This window comes from Megascapheus bottae, chromosome 11 (genome assembly GCF_031878675.1).
Source record: "Megascapheus bottae isolate mThoBot1 chromosome 11, mThoBot2.hap1, whole genome shotgun sequence".
Classification (NCBI taxonomy): Eukaryota; Metazoa; Chordata; class Mammalia; order Rodentia; family Geomyidae; genus Megascapheus; species Megascapheus bottae.
Window position 1 is genome coordinate 56,857,221 of NC_143519.1, and position 16,205 is coordinate 56,873,425.

The window sequence follows — 16,205 nt, forward strand, 5'->3', positions numbered from 1 at the left end:
GGTTTGATTCCTTGCTACCACATACACAGAAAAAGCCAGAAGTAGTGCTGTGGCTCAAGTGGTAAAGCTCTAGCCTTGAGAAAGCCCATGAACAGTGGTCAGGCCCTGAGTTCAAGCCCCAGGACTCAGGATGGGGCGGGGGGGAGGATAAAAAAACAATCCTAGCCTGCCTTACACAGACAATCCCATATCTATCCCATATCTTACCCGGAGATAAGTTGAAACAGATCCAGTGGGAATCATGTCTCATTCCCCTGATCTGACCATGCTCTGTGCCTAGAAGGCAAGTCTAATGACCATACCACTCTTGTGTACCCCCAGTCATCCCTGCGACCTTGCCTAGAAATGGAACCATCAACAGGGTCTGACCTTTTCTGGTGTCAAAGGTAGAACAACTTGAAGGGATTGATGAGCTTGAAAGGAGAATATTTTAAACGTAAGGTGGTACTGGGATTTGAATTCAGGGCCTTATGCTGCCAATTGGCTTTATTTATTTGTTGGCTTATTTACCTACGGTGCTGGTCCTGGAGCTTGAACTCAGGGGCTGGGCATTATCCCTGAGCTTCTTTGCTCAGGGCTAATGTTTTCACTTGGCGTTTTCACTTGAGGCTGGTGCTCTATAAACTTGAACCATAGTTTCACTTCTGGATTTTTTTATTGGTTAATTGGACTTTCCTTACCTGAGTTGGTGTCAAACCAGGATCCGCATATCTCACCCTCCTGAACAGCTAGGATTCTCCTCTATCTAATACAGAAATGTGGAATATCTTCATAAATGCCTATTGCAAGCCATCGGCATTGACTGAAAAGGACTGTCAAGTCCCCTACACTATCAAATTTCTAAAAAGAAGAAAGAAAAATTCCAAATTATCATTCTTGTTTAAGTTGGTTGGCTATCTATTTCAAAGAGAAATAAAAAAAAAAGGCAAAATGTCAAGCCCGGACCATAAGTCAAAAACTCTTTCAAAGACTCCCTGAAGAAAACCTTAATCTTTCTAGCCCTCATACCCATATCTGCAATGAGATTCCTAACTTCATTGTTTATTTATCCAAAATGACCTGCTGAGTGTCTACCCCGAGCCCAGTCCCACCACCCCACTGGGAAGCTTCAGGATTTTATCTGGTTATTATTTAAAATGATTTTTGTTTGTGAAATACAATGTCAGTATCTGCTACAATGTTCCATGGCACATACTTTTCACCCATTTTTCAGAACTCTGAACCATACGAACATTTCACACAGACTTTCTGTTACATCATGTGTGATCCCTGATAATATTAAAAGGCGGTTAAAAATGCACACACATGTGCGGGCGCGTGCGCGCACACACACACACACACACACACACACACACACACACATACACACAACGCATATACATGATTCTACTTATGTAAGCCCCAGAAAGGTAATTTTTATTGGGTATCTACAAGTGCACAGAAAAAGTCTGAACTCCATACTGTTAGCAGTAGATGTTTCGAGGAAGATAAATAGGTCAGGGTAGGAAATCTTACTGCAGTTTTCTTTTCTTTCTTTTTTTTTTATTTATTTTTATTTTTTTGCCAGTCCTGGGCTTGAGCTCAGGGCTTGAGCATTGTCCTTGGACTTTCTCAAGGCTAGCAGTCTACCACTTGAGCCACAGCACCACTTCCAGCTTTTTTCTTCTTTTTTTTTTTTTTTTTTTTTTGGCCAGTCCTGGGCTTGAGCTCAGGGCCTGAGCACTGTCCTTGGACTTTCTCAAGGCTAGAGCTCTACCACTTGAGCCTCAGCACCACTTCCGGCTTTTTTCTATGTATGTGGTACCGAGGAATCGAACCCGGGTCTTCATGCATGCTAGGCAAGCACTTTAACCACTAGGCCAAACTCCCGGCCCTGTAGTTTTCTTTTTAATCTTTGAAATTTACTTCTTGTTTATTTTTACTTTTTTGATACTGAGATTGAGCCCAAAACCTGTGCATGCTAAGCACATACTGTTGTTATTTTTGTTTTGGGGGGATTTTTCTTTTTTGCCAGTTCTGGGGCTAGAATGCAGGGCCTGAGCACTGTCCTTGGACTTTCTCAAGGCTAGAACTCAACCGCTTGAGTCACAGCACCACTTCTGGCTTTTTCAATGTATGAGGTACTGAGAAATCGAACCAGTTCTTTGTACATGCTAGGCAAGCACTCTACCACTAGGCCAAACCCCCAGCCTTCATCTCCTGTTTCACACTTACTCTACCATATTTTCACTCCCAACTTATATTGTTGCTGTAATTACAGCAACATAATTTTACTTATTTCTTAAACATTAGTGAATGCCCTAGAAATTAACCAGAAAAAAAACCCAAACAGCATAAACTTAACTTTGATTTTTCAACCCTGTTAATTCTTGGGCTGACCTTGCTGGTCTCAGAATGTGAAGATGAAGTCAAATGCTAAGGATCTTAACCCCCAAGTCAACTCCAGGAAGAAATAGTATAGGGAGAAAATAACACTGGGCAAAGATGTTGACAGAAGCAGCGATCTGTGGGTCTTTTGTGCTCCTTTGTGAATGCCCTGACTAGGGAGAATGAGAAGAGGGAAGGTGTAGGTGGATCGCAGCTGGCAAGTTCTCGCTCCACCTGTTTTGGTCACAAGGGAGGTCTTTTGGCAGGCCCAGTCAGAAGGTGACCAGCTCTGCCTCAGCACATTGCTGAACACCACTAAGACACCACGAGGAAATGTGCAGTGACTAACCCCACCACACACTGGGCCACTCTGTAATTGAAAGGATGTTGGCTCAGGAGGGTAGGAGTAATGAAAACAGTCTGGAGACTTGGCCTTTTGGCAGAATGTGGGGATGTTAATGAAGCAATCCATTGAGCACTGACAAACAAGGAAGGCAGGAATGCAGCCTCCTGCGGAAGTAACCCCCATTGTCCTGTTGCTTTGACTCTTCCTTGCTTCTCATACAGAGGGGGCCACAGCCAGTGAGTACAAAGCTCTGATGACGGAGCTCAAAATCTTGACCCACATCGGCCACCATCTCAACGTGGTGAACCTGCTGGGAGCCTGCACCAAGCAAGGAGGTAAAGAAAGGCAAAGGGACAGCCTGGTCCATCTGCCAGGCATTCACGGAGGAAAGAGCTCTTAGACTCTACACCCAGCTCCTTCATCCTAGCCCCGTGCTTCCTAATCTAGAAGTGATGGGGGCAGTCAGGGATCTTTCCTTTCTTTTCCTTCCCTTGCATCAGCCCTTCCCTCTATCCTAGCCTCCATTCTTGATTTCTATTGTATTTTTAAAAAATTTACTTTGTTATGATAAAGGTGATGTTTGTTTTAAAAAAACCCTTCACAGCTGAGTGCTGTGGCTCATGCCTATAATCCTAGTTACTCGGGAGACTAAGATCTAAGGATCGTGGTTTAAAGCCAGCCCAGCCAGGAAAATCCATGAGGCTCCATCTCCAATTAACGATCAAAAAGCCAAAAGTGGAGGTGTGGCTCAAGTGGTAGAGCACTGTCCTTGAGGGGAAAAAACTCAGGGATAGGAGCCAGGCCCTAAGTTTAAGCCCTAGGATCATCACCAAAACACAAACAAAATGTACTTCTTAGGTGCAGGTGAAAAACATCACTCTTTTCATCTCTTCTCTGCCCTAAGTGGAAATGCTAGGTTGTACCCAATGTAAAGGCAGGTTGGCTTGAAGTTTCTCAGGCCAGCTCAAGGTGGCAAGTGGTTGACTGACTGGTATGTCTGAGCATGTGCTGTTTTGGCTGCAGGCCCTCTGATGGTGATTGTTGAATACTGCAAATATGGAAATCTCTCCAACTACCTCAAGAGCAAAAGAGACTTCTTCTTTCTCAACAAGGTAAGGTATTTAAGGAGAGCAATGGATTTCCATTTAGACCTGGGCAGCCTAAGACAGGCAAAACCTAATTGGTTCTATTCATGATTAGGGTTAAAACTCAATTTCTATTCCTTTTGTCCATGTTTTCCTTCCGTGCTAGCCTGTCAAAATTTTGTCAGCAAAGCTTAGCACTGGTAGCTCATGCCTGTAATTCTAGCTACTCAGGAGACTGAGATCAGAAGATCACAGTTTGAAGCCAGTTGGGCAGGAAAGTCCATAACATTCTTGCCTCCAGTTAGCCACCAAAAAGCCAGAAGTAGAGATGTGATACTGTGATAAAGTGATACAGTGCCAACCTTGAGCAGAAAGCTAAAGGGATAGTGCCTAGGCCCTGAGATCAAATCTTAGTACTAGCAAAAGAAGGAAGGTTGGAACGAAGGAAGGAAGGAAAGAATGAAGGAAGGAAGGAAGGAAGGAAGGAAGGAAGGAAGGAAGGAAGGAGGGAAGGAAGGAAAGAAGGAAGAAAAGAAAGAAGGAAGGAAGGAAAGAAAGAAGGAAGGAAGGAAAAGGGAATATAAAAGGAAAAAAGAAGTCCAGGGCATCACTTATGCCACAGTAATAATGTGAATAAACATACTCATCTACCTAATCAAAATCATCTTAATAACTTTATTTTCCCCTTTGTAATAGATGTACTAGCAAGCATATATCACTTGTTCAAATATAGTTGTCTTTCAGGCAAAGATATAGTCAGTGAAGTGACTTGCACCATCTCTAATGTGCCAGTGATGGACCAGGGCTAGGAGCCATCTTATTCACTTCTTACTGCCGTTTCTTCCACCTCTTAGACCTGTGCCAGCCCCTTTACCTCTAACTCAGCCGGAATAAGCCTCATCCATTGACTAAAAGCTGTGCAATTTAAAAACAAAACAAAAACCCACATGGAGGACTAGGCCTTGTGGTAGGGCATTTTTCTAGTTGTTACAAAGTCCTGGGTGTGATTCCCTATCATCACACACACACACACACACACACACACACACACACGTGAGCCTAAACTTTAAAGCAAACAAGATATGAAGTAAACTGACTGAGGTTTGGACACACTTGTAATCCCAGTTCCTTAAGAGGTAGAAATAGGATTATAGTTTAAATCCAACACAAGCAAGAAAGTTTGCAAGGTCTTTGTATCCTTTTATCAGCAAATAGTCCCAGCATGGTAGTCATGCCTATAATCTCAGTCATGTCTAAAGCATGAGTAAAAGGATAGTGGTCCAAGGCTGACTTGGTCAAAAAGCAGGAGACCCCATCTGAAAAACAATTACAAAAGTAGTAGGGCACTGGTGGCTCACACCTGTAATCCTAGCTAATCAGTAGGCTGAGATCAGAGGATAACAGTTCAAAGCCAGCTCAGGCAGAAAAGTTTATGAGTCTCTTCTCTCCAATTAACCACTAGAAAACAGGTGGCTCAAAGTGGAAGTGTGCTAGCCTTTAGCAAGAAAGCTTAAGCACATCATTCAAACCCTGAGTTCAATCCCCATGACTGACCAAAAAAAAAAAAAAAGAAAAGAAAAGAAAAAGAAGGAAAAAAAATTACTAAGGCAAAAAGGACTGGGGATATGGTTCAAGTGACAGAGAACTTGCCTAATTCCAACACCAACACCAACAGCTGCCCCCCTTCTTATCCCCTCAAAAAATATTGACTGAAAAAGAAATACTTCACTAAAACTTTGCAGTGTGACATATGCTACAAGTGCCATATCCTCCCAACTGCAAATATCCAGGAGACAATAATTCAAAATTATTAGCCAGTAATTGGCATCAATAGTGATAAAAAAAAATTTAATGTAGAAGTACTCAGACTGCAAAATCAGACTTCCCGCTCACCTTTTTTTTTTTTTTTTGCCATTCCTGGGCTTGAGCTCAGGGCCTGAGCACAGTCCTTGGACTTTCTCAAGGCTACAGCTCTTCTACTTGAGCCTCAGCACCACTTCCAGCTTTTTCTTGTATGTGGTACCAAGGAATCGAACCTGGATCTTTGTGTATGCTAGGCAAGCACTCTATTACTAGGCCAAACTCCTGGCCCCCTACTCACCTTCTTTAAGCTCAGTTCCCCTGTTTTGTTCTTGTCTTTTCTTTCTTGGTACTGAGGATCGAACCCAGAATGTTGCATGCGCTAAGCAAGCACTTTGCCACTAAGCTAATTCCAGCACAAGTGTCAGTGGAGGTAATAGCCAGATGCCAGTGGCTTATGCCTGCAATACTAGCTACTCAAGAGACTGAGACCTGAGGATCATGAATCAAAGCCAGTTTTGGCAGAAAAGTGTGTGAGACTCTTATTTCCATTTAACCACCAAAAAAACTGGGAAGTGAAGCTGTGACTTAAGTGGTAGCAAAAAAGCTCAGGGACAGCAAGATCAAGTTCAAGCACTGGTTCTGACACCAAAAATAGACACCAACTTACAGGATTGTTGGGAGAATCAGCATCTCTCAATTAAGCATACATTATGAATTCATCAACATTATCAGTTGCCCATTGAGTGAGTATGGGTACTTACTTCTCATTAAATTAAAAAAAAATTCAAAACTTGGTTCCGGTGGTTCATGTCTATAATCCTAGCTACCCAGGAGAGGCAAACATCTGAGGATCACAGTTTGAAGCCAGCCCAGAAGGAAAAATCCTCAAGTCTATCTTCAATTAACCAGCAAAAAGCCTGAGGTAGAGATATGGCTCAAGTGTTAGAGGACCAGCCTTGAGCAAAAAAGCAAGAACTGAAGTCTTGGACAGGTTCAAGCCCTGTACCAACACACGTACACACACACACCACAGTTTGGTTGACTACAACTTAATGAACTGATCTATATGGTAAATGAACTACCAGACCGACAAATGGACAGCTGGCCCATTCTCTTATCTTCCAAATGTGGATATACCAGAGTTACAAGTGTTTGTCCAGTCTAACCATATATATGTACAAGAACTTATTTTCCTCAGTTTTAAATCTGCTGTCAAATCCTTGGAATCTTTAAACAAAGAAATCTTCGGAAACAGCTAGTTCACACTCAGATGAGGGAGCAGCGAGGTAAAGTCAAGTTATTACCTTGCAGTGAATTCAAGTCAGAAAAAGACCTACTTAAACCCTAATTTCCAGTCAACACACCAAATATGTTACCAAAAATTCACAAGCTGAAGGGAAAATTTGAGGCAGCTAAGTTTACTTTCATCCATATGGGCGACAAGAGAAGGATTCAGGCGCAAGACCTGAACATTAGTAAAGATGGAAAAGTTTACTAGAAGAGGAATATGGCAGGGAAAGATACTATATGGCGTGGATATGCCCCAGAGAAGCCAGCACTTCAGCACCTCTCAGCCATCTTGTGTCATCTTTCAGGGTATCAGGAAAAGCCTTACATTGCACAGGGAGAATTGGAGTTCTTGAAGATGCTTTTGATGGGGGGATTTCCTTTCTCCTTCCTTTGAAGTAGAGCCAAAGATTCAGTGTCCCATATGTATTTCCTTATTCCAGTCTTCCTCATTCTTTTGTAGCTTTTTAGTCCCATTTTGTAGTCAGTTAAGATTGAGTTTACCAGCTTGTACTGCCATTTGCTTTTTTTTCTTTTTTTTTACTGGTCGGATTAAAGTGATCGGTTTAGGGACCCAGAGCTATTACAGAATGAAGTCAGAGAGAAAGAGCATTTCTGACAATCTCCCAGCACTTTTCCTAGGCACCCTCACCCTCCCATCCCCTAAGATGAGGAAGAAAAAACATTAGCTAAAGGGCTGCGCAGTGCCCTGGGTGAGAGTGCAGTAAAGATCACCTTTCAGTGCTGAAGTCCTGGCTTGGGTTCAGGAAGCTCTAAGCCAACAGAACACCCCAGGGACCCGAGCAGGATGGAACGTTTGGGTTCGTGCGTCCTTTGTTTTGAAGAGTTTGCTTCCTTCTCTGGCTATATTTAATGATTCGCCTCCCTGCCATGGAACGGTGATTTTTTTTGTGGAAAAGCCATGGCTGTCTTTCGTATGTGCAACCTAAAGGGATAAAAGAGAAGCTGAAGTGGGAAAAAGAAACTGAAAGACTAACTTGAAAATAGGTATGTTATTTTCCATATCAACTCATCCAGAAGCAATAGATAGTATTTACTATTCTGCTAGAGTCCTCAAGATTCTAAATAGTCACTCATACACAAAGCTGGATAGACCTTTAACTTGGGGCTGGCAAATGGGTGAAGAATCCTGGAGACAAGTCCATACTGTGACTCTCGAAGGTGTGAAGAGGGGTGCCAGGAATTGAGCCCAGGAAGCAAGCAACCCCGTCCCCCCCCATTATAGCTCCTGAGTTTCCTGATGCCTTCCCTTGTGGAAATTGTCTTTCTTGCTTGCTTGCTTGCTTGGTTTCTTGCTTTCTGCTAGGCCTGGAGCATAAACTCAAGGCCTCATGCTTCCCCCCATTTTTTTTCTCTAGTGTTCTACCATTTGAGTCACACCTCCATTTCTGACTTTTTGCTATTCACTTGAAGAATCTCCCAGCCTTTTCTTGCCCCAGATAGCTTCCAATTAGATCTCAGCCTCCTGAGTAGTTAGGATTACAGGCATGAGCCACCACCAGTGGCTGGTTAGGAGAAGAGACTTGTGGGCAATCAAATGTCAGTCCCCAGATAAACTGAACCAAATTACATTTCTTCATGAAGACACACAAGAAGAAATCTTTAAATTCTGTACCTGGAAAAGTTGTGCTGTGCTAAGAAGAGCTCACATTCCTTTCAGTCCTGAAATCCTGGTTTGGATTTACAAAGCCCTTACTCTGAAAGTTTCTGCAACCCTTCCCCCAGCCAGGCCTGAATGGAGGCAGGGTTTGGTGGTCATAAGCAGTCACTAGAAGTTGGACCCTGGAAGCTTCCAGGTTTGTGAAGTCTGCCTTTCCAGAGCCTCACTGTCCCATCCTCTACTTGCTGTCACTGTGCCCTCTGCTGGAAGGATCACTCTTGCTTTGTGGCATCTCTAGAAAGCCCAGGGAAGATACAAAGGTTAATTTATCCTCATGCTGCACTAGTGTGCAGGTAAGACACTGCTTAGCTAGCCCCTGTTTTAGTAGTAGTAGTACCATCTAGAAGAATCCAGATGAATCTGTGGTTCCAGTCCTAAAGTCATTCCTCATACTGTTTCTGACATCATGGTTACTAGATGAACTTTTAAAAATTATTATAAAGGTGATATACAGTGGGGTTAATAAGTCAGGTAATGAGTATATTTCTTTTTGGACAATGTCATTCCTTCCTTCACTTAGATGAACTATTACAGGAAGTAACAATCTTTTCTCAGACACGTACCAGTAGCTTACGTCTATAGTCCTAGTAGGTTTTTGTTTTGTTTTGTTTTGTGGGTCACGGGGCTTGAACTTGGCCTGGGCACTGTCCCTGAGCTCTTCAGCTCAAGGCTACCACCCTACCCTGGAGCCAAGCCCTCCTTCTCGTTTTCTAGAGGTTAATTGGAGATAAGAGTCTCATATCCTTTTGTGCCCTGGCTGGCTTTGAACGTTGATCCTCAGATCTCAGCCTCCTGAGTAGCTAGGATTACAGGCGTGGGCCACTGCACCCAGCTTGTAATCCTAGTTATTCAAGAGGCAGAGATCTGAGGATCCCAATTCAAAGCCAGTGCAGGCAGGAAAGTCCCGGAGACTCCTCTCTCTAATTACTACCAAAAAGCTGGAAGTCGAACTAAGGCTCAAGTGGTAGAATGCCAAAAAAAACTCAGGGACAGTATCAGACTCTGAGTCAAGCCCCAGGACCAGCACAAAAAAAAGAAAGGACAGATAAACAGACAGAAACAGGAAGGAAGGAAGGAAGGAAGGAAGGAAGGAAGGAAGGAAGGAAGGAAGGAAGGAAGGAAGGAAGGAAGGGAGAGGAAGGTAAGGAAGGAAGGAAGGAAGATATTTTCTTATTCTACCTGAGCACCTAGAACCCATAACTCCTTTCTCATGAATCAGAAAATAATGTGCAGGATGCCAATGACTCATGCTTACAATCCTAGATACCTCGGAGGCTGAAATCTGAAGATCATGGTTTGAAGCTAGCCTGGGCAGGAAAATCCATGAGACTCTCATCTCCAATTAATCATCAAGAAGTTGGAAGCCGGGCCTTGAGTGTGGACTAGTGGTAGAATGCTTACCTAGCATGCACAAAGCCCTGGGTTCGATACACAGAAAAGCCAGAAGTGGTGTTGTGGCTCAAGTGGTAGAATGCTAGCCTTGAGAAAGCTCAAGGACACTACCCAGGCCTTGAGTTCAAGCCAGAGGACTGGTTGAAAAAAAAAAAAAGTTCTAAATGGAGCTATGGCTTAAATGATAGAACAATAACCTTGATTTTAAATAACAAAGGGCCGGGAGTTTGGCCTAGTGGTAGAGTGCTTGCCTAGCCTGCACGTAGTCCTAGATTTGCTTCCTTGGTACCACATACATAGAAAAAGCCAGAAATGGAGCTGTGGCTCAAGTGGCAGAGTGCTAGCCTTGAGGAAAAAAAGCCCAAAGACAGTGCTCAGGTCCCAAGTACACCCTCAGAGACAGCACCCAGGCCCTGAGTTTAAGCCCCAGAATTGGCACCAAGAAAAAAAAAAATAAAAGAGAAGAATGACTAATGGAGCTTTTGACATAAGGATAAGAAGACCCAGAAAAGGAAGATGACTTTGCATATGATGGAATGATTAATGAACAGTGTTGGTTCAAACAGGGCTTAAATGCCCAGTACAAAGCCAAAGGTCTCTATACTTAGGATCCACTTGCATCTGCGTTTTAAATACAGAATGTTCCCCTTCTCTGAGAAACCAGAGAAACTGACTACAAATATGGAAGATGAATACCATTTCTCACAGATGCAGAAGGAAAGGAGTTGTGGGCACAGATAGAGTAGAGCTGTCAGCCAAGCTGGGTTCAGGCTGTGCATTTACTAGTTGCATGTGACCTTGACTACTTAACTTCTCTGAACACGTTACTCCATGAATAAGTAAAAATACTTTATAAAATTGTAGGGAAGAGGAACTGGGAGCCAGGCCTAGTAGTGGAGTGCTTGCCTAGCATGCATGAAGCCCTGGGTTCAATTCCTCAGTACCAAATACACAGAAAAATCCAAAAGTGGTGCTGTGGCTCAAGTGACAGAGCGCTAGTCTTGAGAAAAGCCCAAGGACAGTGCTCAGGCCCTGAGTTGAAGCCCCAGGACTGGCCAAAAAAAAAAAAATTGTGTCAATTGAAGGTAAGAGTTTAACAAATTTTTCTTCCCAAGCTTGCTTCAAACCATGATCTGAGGATCAGATTTCAGCGTCCTGATGAGCTAGGATTACAGGCACGACCCTGGCTTTCCTATACTCCTTCATCTGACCTAAGATGCTGTCTAAAAGCCCCGGCCAGAACAAAGCAGATTCCACAAGCCTGGCTACCCTCAGGCCCTTGCAACTTCATTCAGAATCTCTGTTGTGGAATGACACTCTCCAATTCAGCTGATGTCGAGTCTGAAAGGCCAAAGTCCCGGTTGCTGGGCTGAGATTCCCTTTCACCCAAGCCCTTCTCCATGTGTTCTAAGGATGCTGCATTGTACGTGGAACCTAAGAAAGAAAAGCTGGAGCCAGGCCTGGAAGCAGACCAAAAACCCAGATTAGACAGTGTCACCAGCAGCGAGAGCTTCGCAAGCTCTGGGTTCCAGGAAGATAAAAGTCTGAGTGATGTGGAGGAAGAGGAGGGTAAGTATTCATTCCTTCCTGTCCTACAGTCAGAGATATTTTTACAACATACTGTGCATCTCTGACATTTTTTTCGTATTTATCACCCTAATAAACATCCGTGGGAGACTTGAAGGATAGTGTCCTAAGGAGATAAGATTCGAATTAAGATTATTTACAGAGTTACTAATTTTGACAGGGAAGCGTGTGATTATCTTCCCCTTGGGACTTTTGGTCCTTCTGGGTCATCTTCCTCCTCCCTTTATGTCCCCAGTTCTATGGACTACAAGCCTGGAAATTTTTCTAATATTATTGTGGAGACTCAGCTGCTCTTGCATGTGAACTCTGATCCATTTGTTAAAGTTTTGCTAACATTGTTGCAGTAAACTGGGGTGTGTGTGTGTGTGTGTGTGTGTGTGTGTGTGTGTGTGTAGAAAGAGTGCCAGTCCTGGGGCTTGATCTAAAAGCCTGAGGTCTGTTGTCCCCAGGCTTTATTTTGCTCAAAGGTAGTGCTCTACCACTTGAGACACAACTTCATTTCCTACCTTTTCGGTAATTAGTTGGAGATAAGAATCTCCTGCTTTCCTATCTAGGCTGGCTTGGAACCGTGATCCTCAGATCTCAGCCTCCTGAGTAGCTAGGATTATAGGCATGAGCCACTGGCACCTGGCATAAACTGGGATTTGGTTTGGGTTCAACTGTTTTGCAGATTCTGATGAGTTCTACAGGCAGCCGCTCACTATGGAAGATCTGATTTCTTACAGCTTTCAAGTGGCCAGAGGCATGGAGTTTTTGTCTTCCAGGAAGGTCAGTTGATCAGTTTACTATTTTTGTTTCTTTCATTTTATTATTATTTTTATTGTTTTCTTTTTGAGACAGGATTTCACTATGGGGCCTAGGCTGGTCCTGAACGCGTGACCCTTCTGCCTCAGCCTCTAGAGTGCTGGGATGATGGATGTGTATTACTATGCTTGACTTTTTCTCCCCTTAGAAGTGTGTACACACACACACACACACACACACACGTATATATGAAAGGTTTTATTTTTTTCTTGCTTCCACTATTTTGTTTATCAGTTGTGGGACTTTTGTTTTTACTCATACATTTTGCTGTAATCCTAGATACTCAGGAGGCTGAGATCTGAGGATCATAGTTCAAAGCCAGTCAGGGCACCAAAGTCTGTGAGACTCTTTTCTCCAATTAATTACCGGAAACCGGAAGTGGCGCTGTGGCTCAAGTGGTAGAGGGAAAGCCTTGAGCTGAAGAACTCAGGGACAGCACCCAGGACTAGAGTTCAAGCACCACAACTGACAAAAAAAAAAAAATCATACATTTTGTGAGTATCAGTAGTGGATCTTGAACTCCTTAGCTTTTTTGCTCAAGGCTGATGCTCTACCACTTGAGCTACCTCAACCATTTACAACATTTTGATGGTTAATTGGACTTTTCCACCCCACCTGGCTTTGAACCTCAATCCTCAGATCTCAGCCTCCTGAGTAGTTAAAATTATAGGCATAAGCCACTAGTGCACAGGGAAAACTGCATTTTAATAAGGCAGGAAGTTATATTTGGATACATGGATGCCAAGAAAATTGTTTTTTTTCTTCTCTTCCTCCTCCTCCTCCTCCTCCTCTTCCTCCTGTCAGTTCTGGGCTTGAGCTCAGGGCCTGAGCACTCTTCTTGGGATTTCTCAAGGCTAGAGCTCTACCACTTGAACCACAGTACCATTTCCAGCTTTTTTCTATGTATATGGTACCAAGGAATTAAACCCAGGTCTTAGTGCATGCTAGGCAAGCAGTCTACCACTAGGCCAAACTCCCGGCCCCAAGAAAATTGTTTTAAAGTTGATTGTGTTTAAATCCTTAAGCATTTATTATTTTTCTTCAGAGTGAAAATTCTCAGAAACTTTTCCTCTGCTGTTTCTTCTAAACCTATGCCTTTGCTGTGAATTCAGTATCCTCAGCTCCAAAATAAGCACTGCCCCAGGGTCTTACCTTGCCCCATCTGCGGAATTTTGAGGATGATGAGCCCAGGCCCTAACTGGTAGAATTTAATTTTAGGCAAGAGCCTAAAATTTGTCTGGTCCCGAGTTGGCCAGACAAATCCAGCGGCCATTCTCCCATCCAAGTACTAAACAGGCCAGGCGCTGCTTCACTTCCCAGATTGGGGGCCTTCAGACTGGTATGACTACAGATTCAGACCCTGTCCTGTCCAGCAGCCTTTGGTGTGCTTTCAAAGCTGGCCAGACTCTCAGAGTACACAGCTTTCCAGGAGAGCGGCTATAATGCATCCATGTGGGGCCTCCCACAAAACCTGGGCTCCAGTCAATGAGGTAGCACATGCCTAGGTCCCGAGGACCAACACACTGAGGCAGGGCCATCATCTCAAGGCTTGTTTAAAGTCAGCCTGGGCTACAGAGCAAGACCTTGTGAAAATGTCATTATGAAACCCATTATTTTGCCCAATAAGTATATGCTAATGAAAATTGAAATAATAAGTAAAATGTATTTAGGATACAGGTTTAAAAAAATGGTCCTTTTAAGCAGAGTGGGTAAATACAATCTAAGGATAGTATGTGAGTGTATGGAAATTTCACAACAAAAATTCTCACTTTGTACAATTAAGAATACACTAATAAAAATCATTTATGTGGAATGATTTCATAGCCAGGGGCTGGTGGCTCATTCCTCTAATCCTAGGTACTTGGGAAGTTGAGATCTGCCCAATTCAAAGCCTGGGCAGGAAAGTCCATTAGACTTTTATTTCTAATTAATTATCAAAAGCTGGAAATGGGGGTGTGGCTCAAGTAGTAGAGAGTCAGCCTTGAGCAAAAAAAGCTAAGGGACAGCACCAAGGCTTTGGGTTCAAACCCCAGTATCAGCGCACACACAACACACACACAGCTTTAGATAATTGATTTAGATTGTTTAAAATTGTATACAGAAAGGGGAGAGGGGGAACATCTGGCCCGGTGTGTAATATTATTTTCTGTTGAGAAGAAAAACAAGAGCCGTTTTACTCACTGGTGGAGCTCGTGTCTGCTGTCGGCTAGGACACTGACTTGCAGAGCAGATTCAGATTCAGAGCAACTCTTGGCTTGTGGGGCCTCCAGGGACCTGGATCTGTAAAGAAGCACTTCCATGTTTGTGGTAACTCTGTGCTCCAACTCACTTCCTTTGCAGCTTGTGAAATGGATCCACAAGTGAACAATACTGACAGGGCACAGGAAATTAGTCGGTTAGATTAAGGAAGTGCATTGATTATGCAACTGTTTTATTATAGTGCATTCATCGAGACCTGGCAGCACGAAACATTCTTTTATCTGAGAACAATGTGGTGAAGATTTGTGATTTTGGCCTCGCCCGGGATATTTATAAGAACCCCGATTATGTGAGAAAAGGAGACGTAAGTCAGCCTGATGTTTATTTGACTCATTTAGAACCCCCCCTTTTTTTTTAAACCACACACTGAAGTCCTTAATAAATATTTACACTTCTCCAACAGTAGTCCCCGAAAACTCTACTGGGCTTCCTATGATGACAAGCAGGTCTCCTGAACTGTGCCAGCCAGCCCCGGCATGGGGGGAGGCCACTGTCACCTGCTTTTGCTCATCCCTACCCCTTGGTTTTCTGTCTGTCCTTTGGGGAACACTGCTTGTGATTTGTTCACCTGAGTAGAATGCCCCTGGGGCCTTTTTGGTGAGACCACAGGCTTTCCAGCCGGGAACTCCTATGGGAGTTGGTTGTCCTGCCGAAAAGAACAGCCTGGACTCTTTTCCTCAAATAAACCCTAGTGATGGATTCAGCAGGTGTCTGTTCCTCCACTGAGGGGAAAGGGTGGGGGAGGGGATGACTATCTCACTGGGGAGAGAACTCGCATCTCCCTGTCTTCCATGGCAGCATCCCACATTCTGGCGTCCCTCCCCTGTTTGTTTTTAAACACAGTGTTATTTGTCACTCAGTTGATGACCTCCTGTGTCCTCTCCTGTCGGGCCTCTTCCAGAAGGGTTTTAGCTTGGGCCTGGGCTCTGCTGGTGTCTCTCCAGCAGAGTTTACACATCACCTAGATCACCTGGAGTGCCCCACTCCAGAGCCCTGGTGCAAATTCTCCACCTGAAATGTGTGTGTGTGTGTGTGTGTGTGTGTGTGTGTGTGTGTGTGTGTGTGTGTGTACGCATGTGCATGCAATCTTAAGGCTGAAACTCAGGACCTGGGTTATTTTGCTCAAGGCTAGCAGTCTACCTCTTGAGCTACAGCTTCACTACAGCTTCCCATCACTTCTAGCTTTTGGGGGTAATTATTTGGAGATGAGTCTCACACTTTCCTGTCCAGGCTGACTTTGAACTATGATCCTCAGATTTTAGTCTCCTGTACCTAGGATTACAAGCATGAGCCAGTCTCTTAGCTGTGCTCAAGCTGGCACTTCACCACTTGAGCCACAGTTCCACTTCTGGCTTTTTGTTGGTTAGTGATTGGAATTTTATGGACTGTCCTCTCAAGGCTGATCATAGGATCTAAGCCTTCTGGGTAGCTAGAATTAGAGAGGTAACCCATCAAAATCCAGCAAAAATCTGCACTTCATAAAGCTTTGGTTTTTGGTGGTGATGGTAAGAATTAAACCCAGCACCTTTCATGTGCTAAGACAAGCAACACTTCTGAGCCTTATCTCTAGCAAGACCCTAGATGATGTTACCTA

At 43.7% G+C, this 16,205-nt stretch overlaps 1 protein-coding gene across 1 annotated transcript in view; it reads left to right on the forward strand.

Annotated features, from left to right (window-relative positions):
• The window catches only part of Flt1 (fms related receptor tyrosine kinase 1), a 180,783-nt gene that overhangs the window by 146,076 nt on the left and 18,502 nt on the right, over nucleotides 1-16,205 (forward strand). Inside the window, exons 19-23 of the mRNA XM_090342332.1 lie at nucleotides 2,935-3,048; nucleotides 3,737-3,825; nucleotides 11,374-11,530; nucleotides 12,219-12,316; nucleotides 14,793-14,915. Of these exons, the coding sequence (XP_090198458.1) occupies nucleotides 2,935-3,048; nucleotides 3,737-3,825; nucleotides 11,374-11,530; nucleotides 12,219-12,316; nucleotides 14,793-14,915 (581 nt within the window). The remainder of the gene's footprint in view (nucleotides 1-2,934; nucleotides 3,049-3,736; nucleotides 3,826-11,373; nucleotides 11,531-12,218; nucleotides 12,317-14,792; nucleotides 14,916-16,205) is intronic.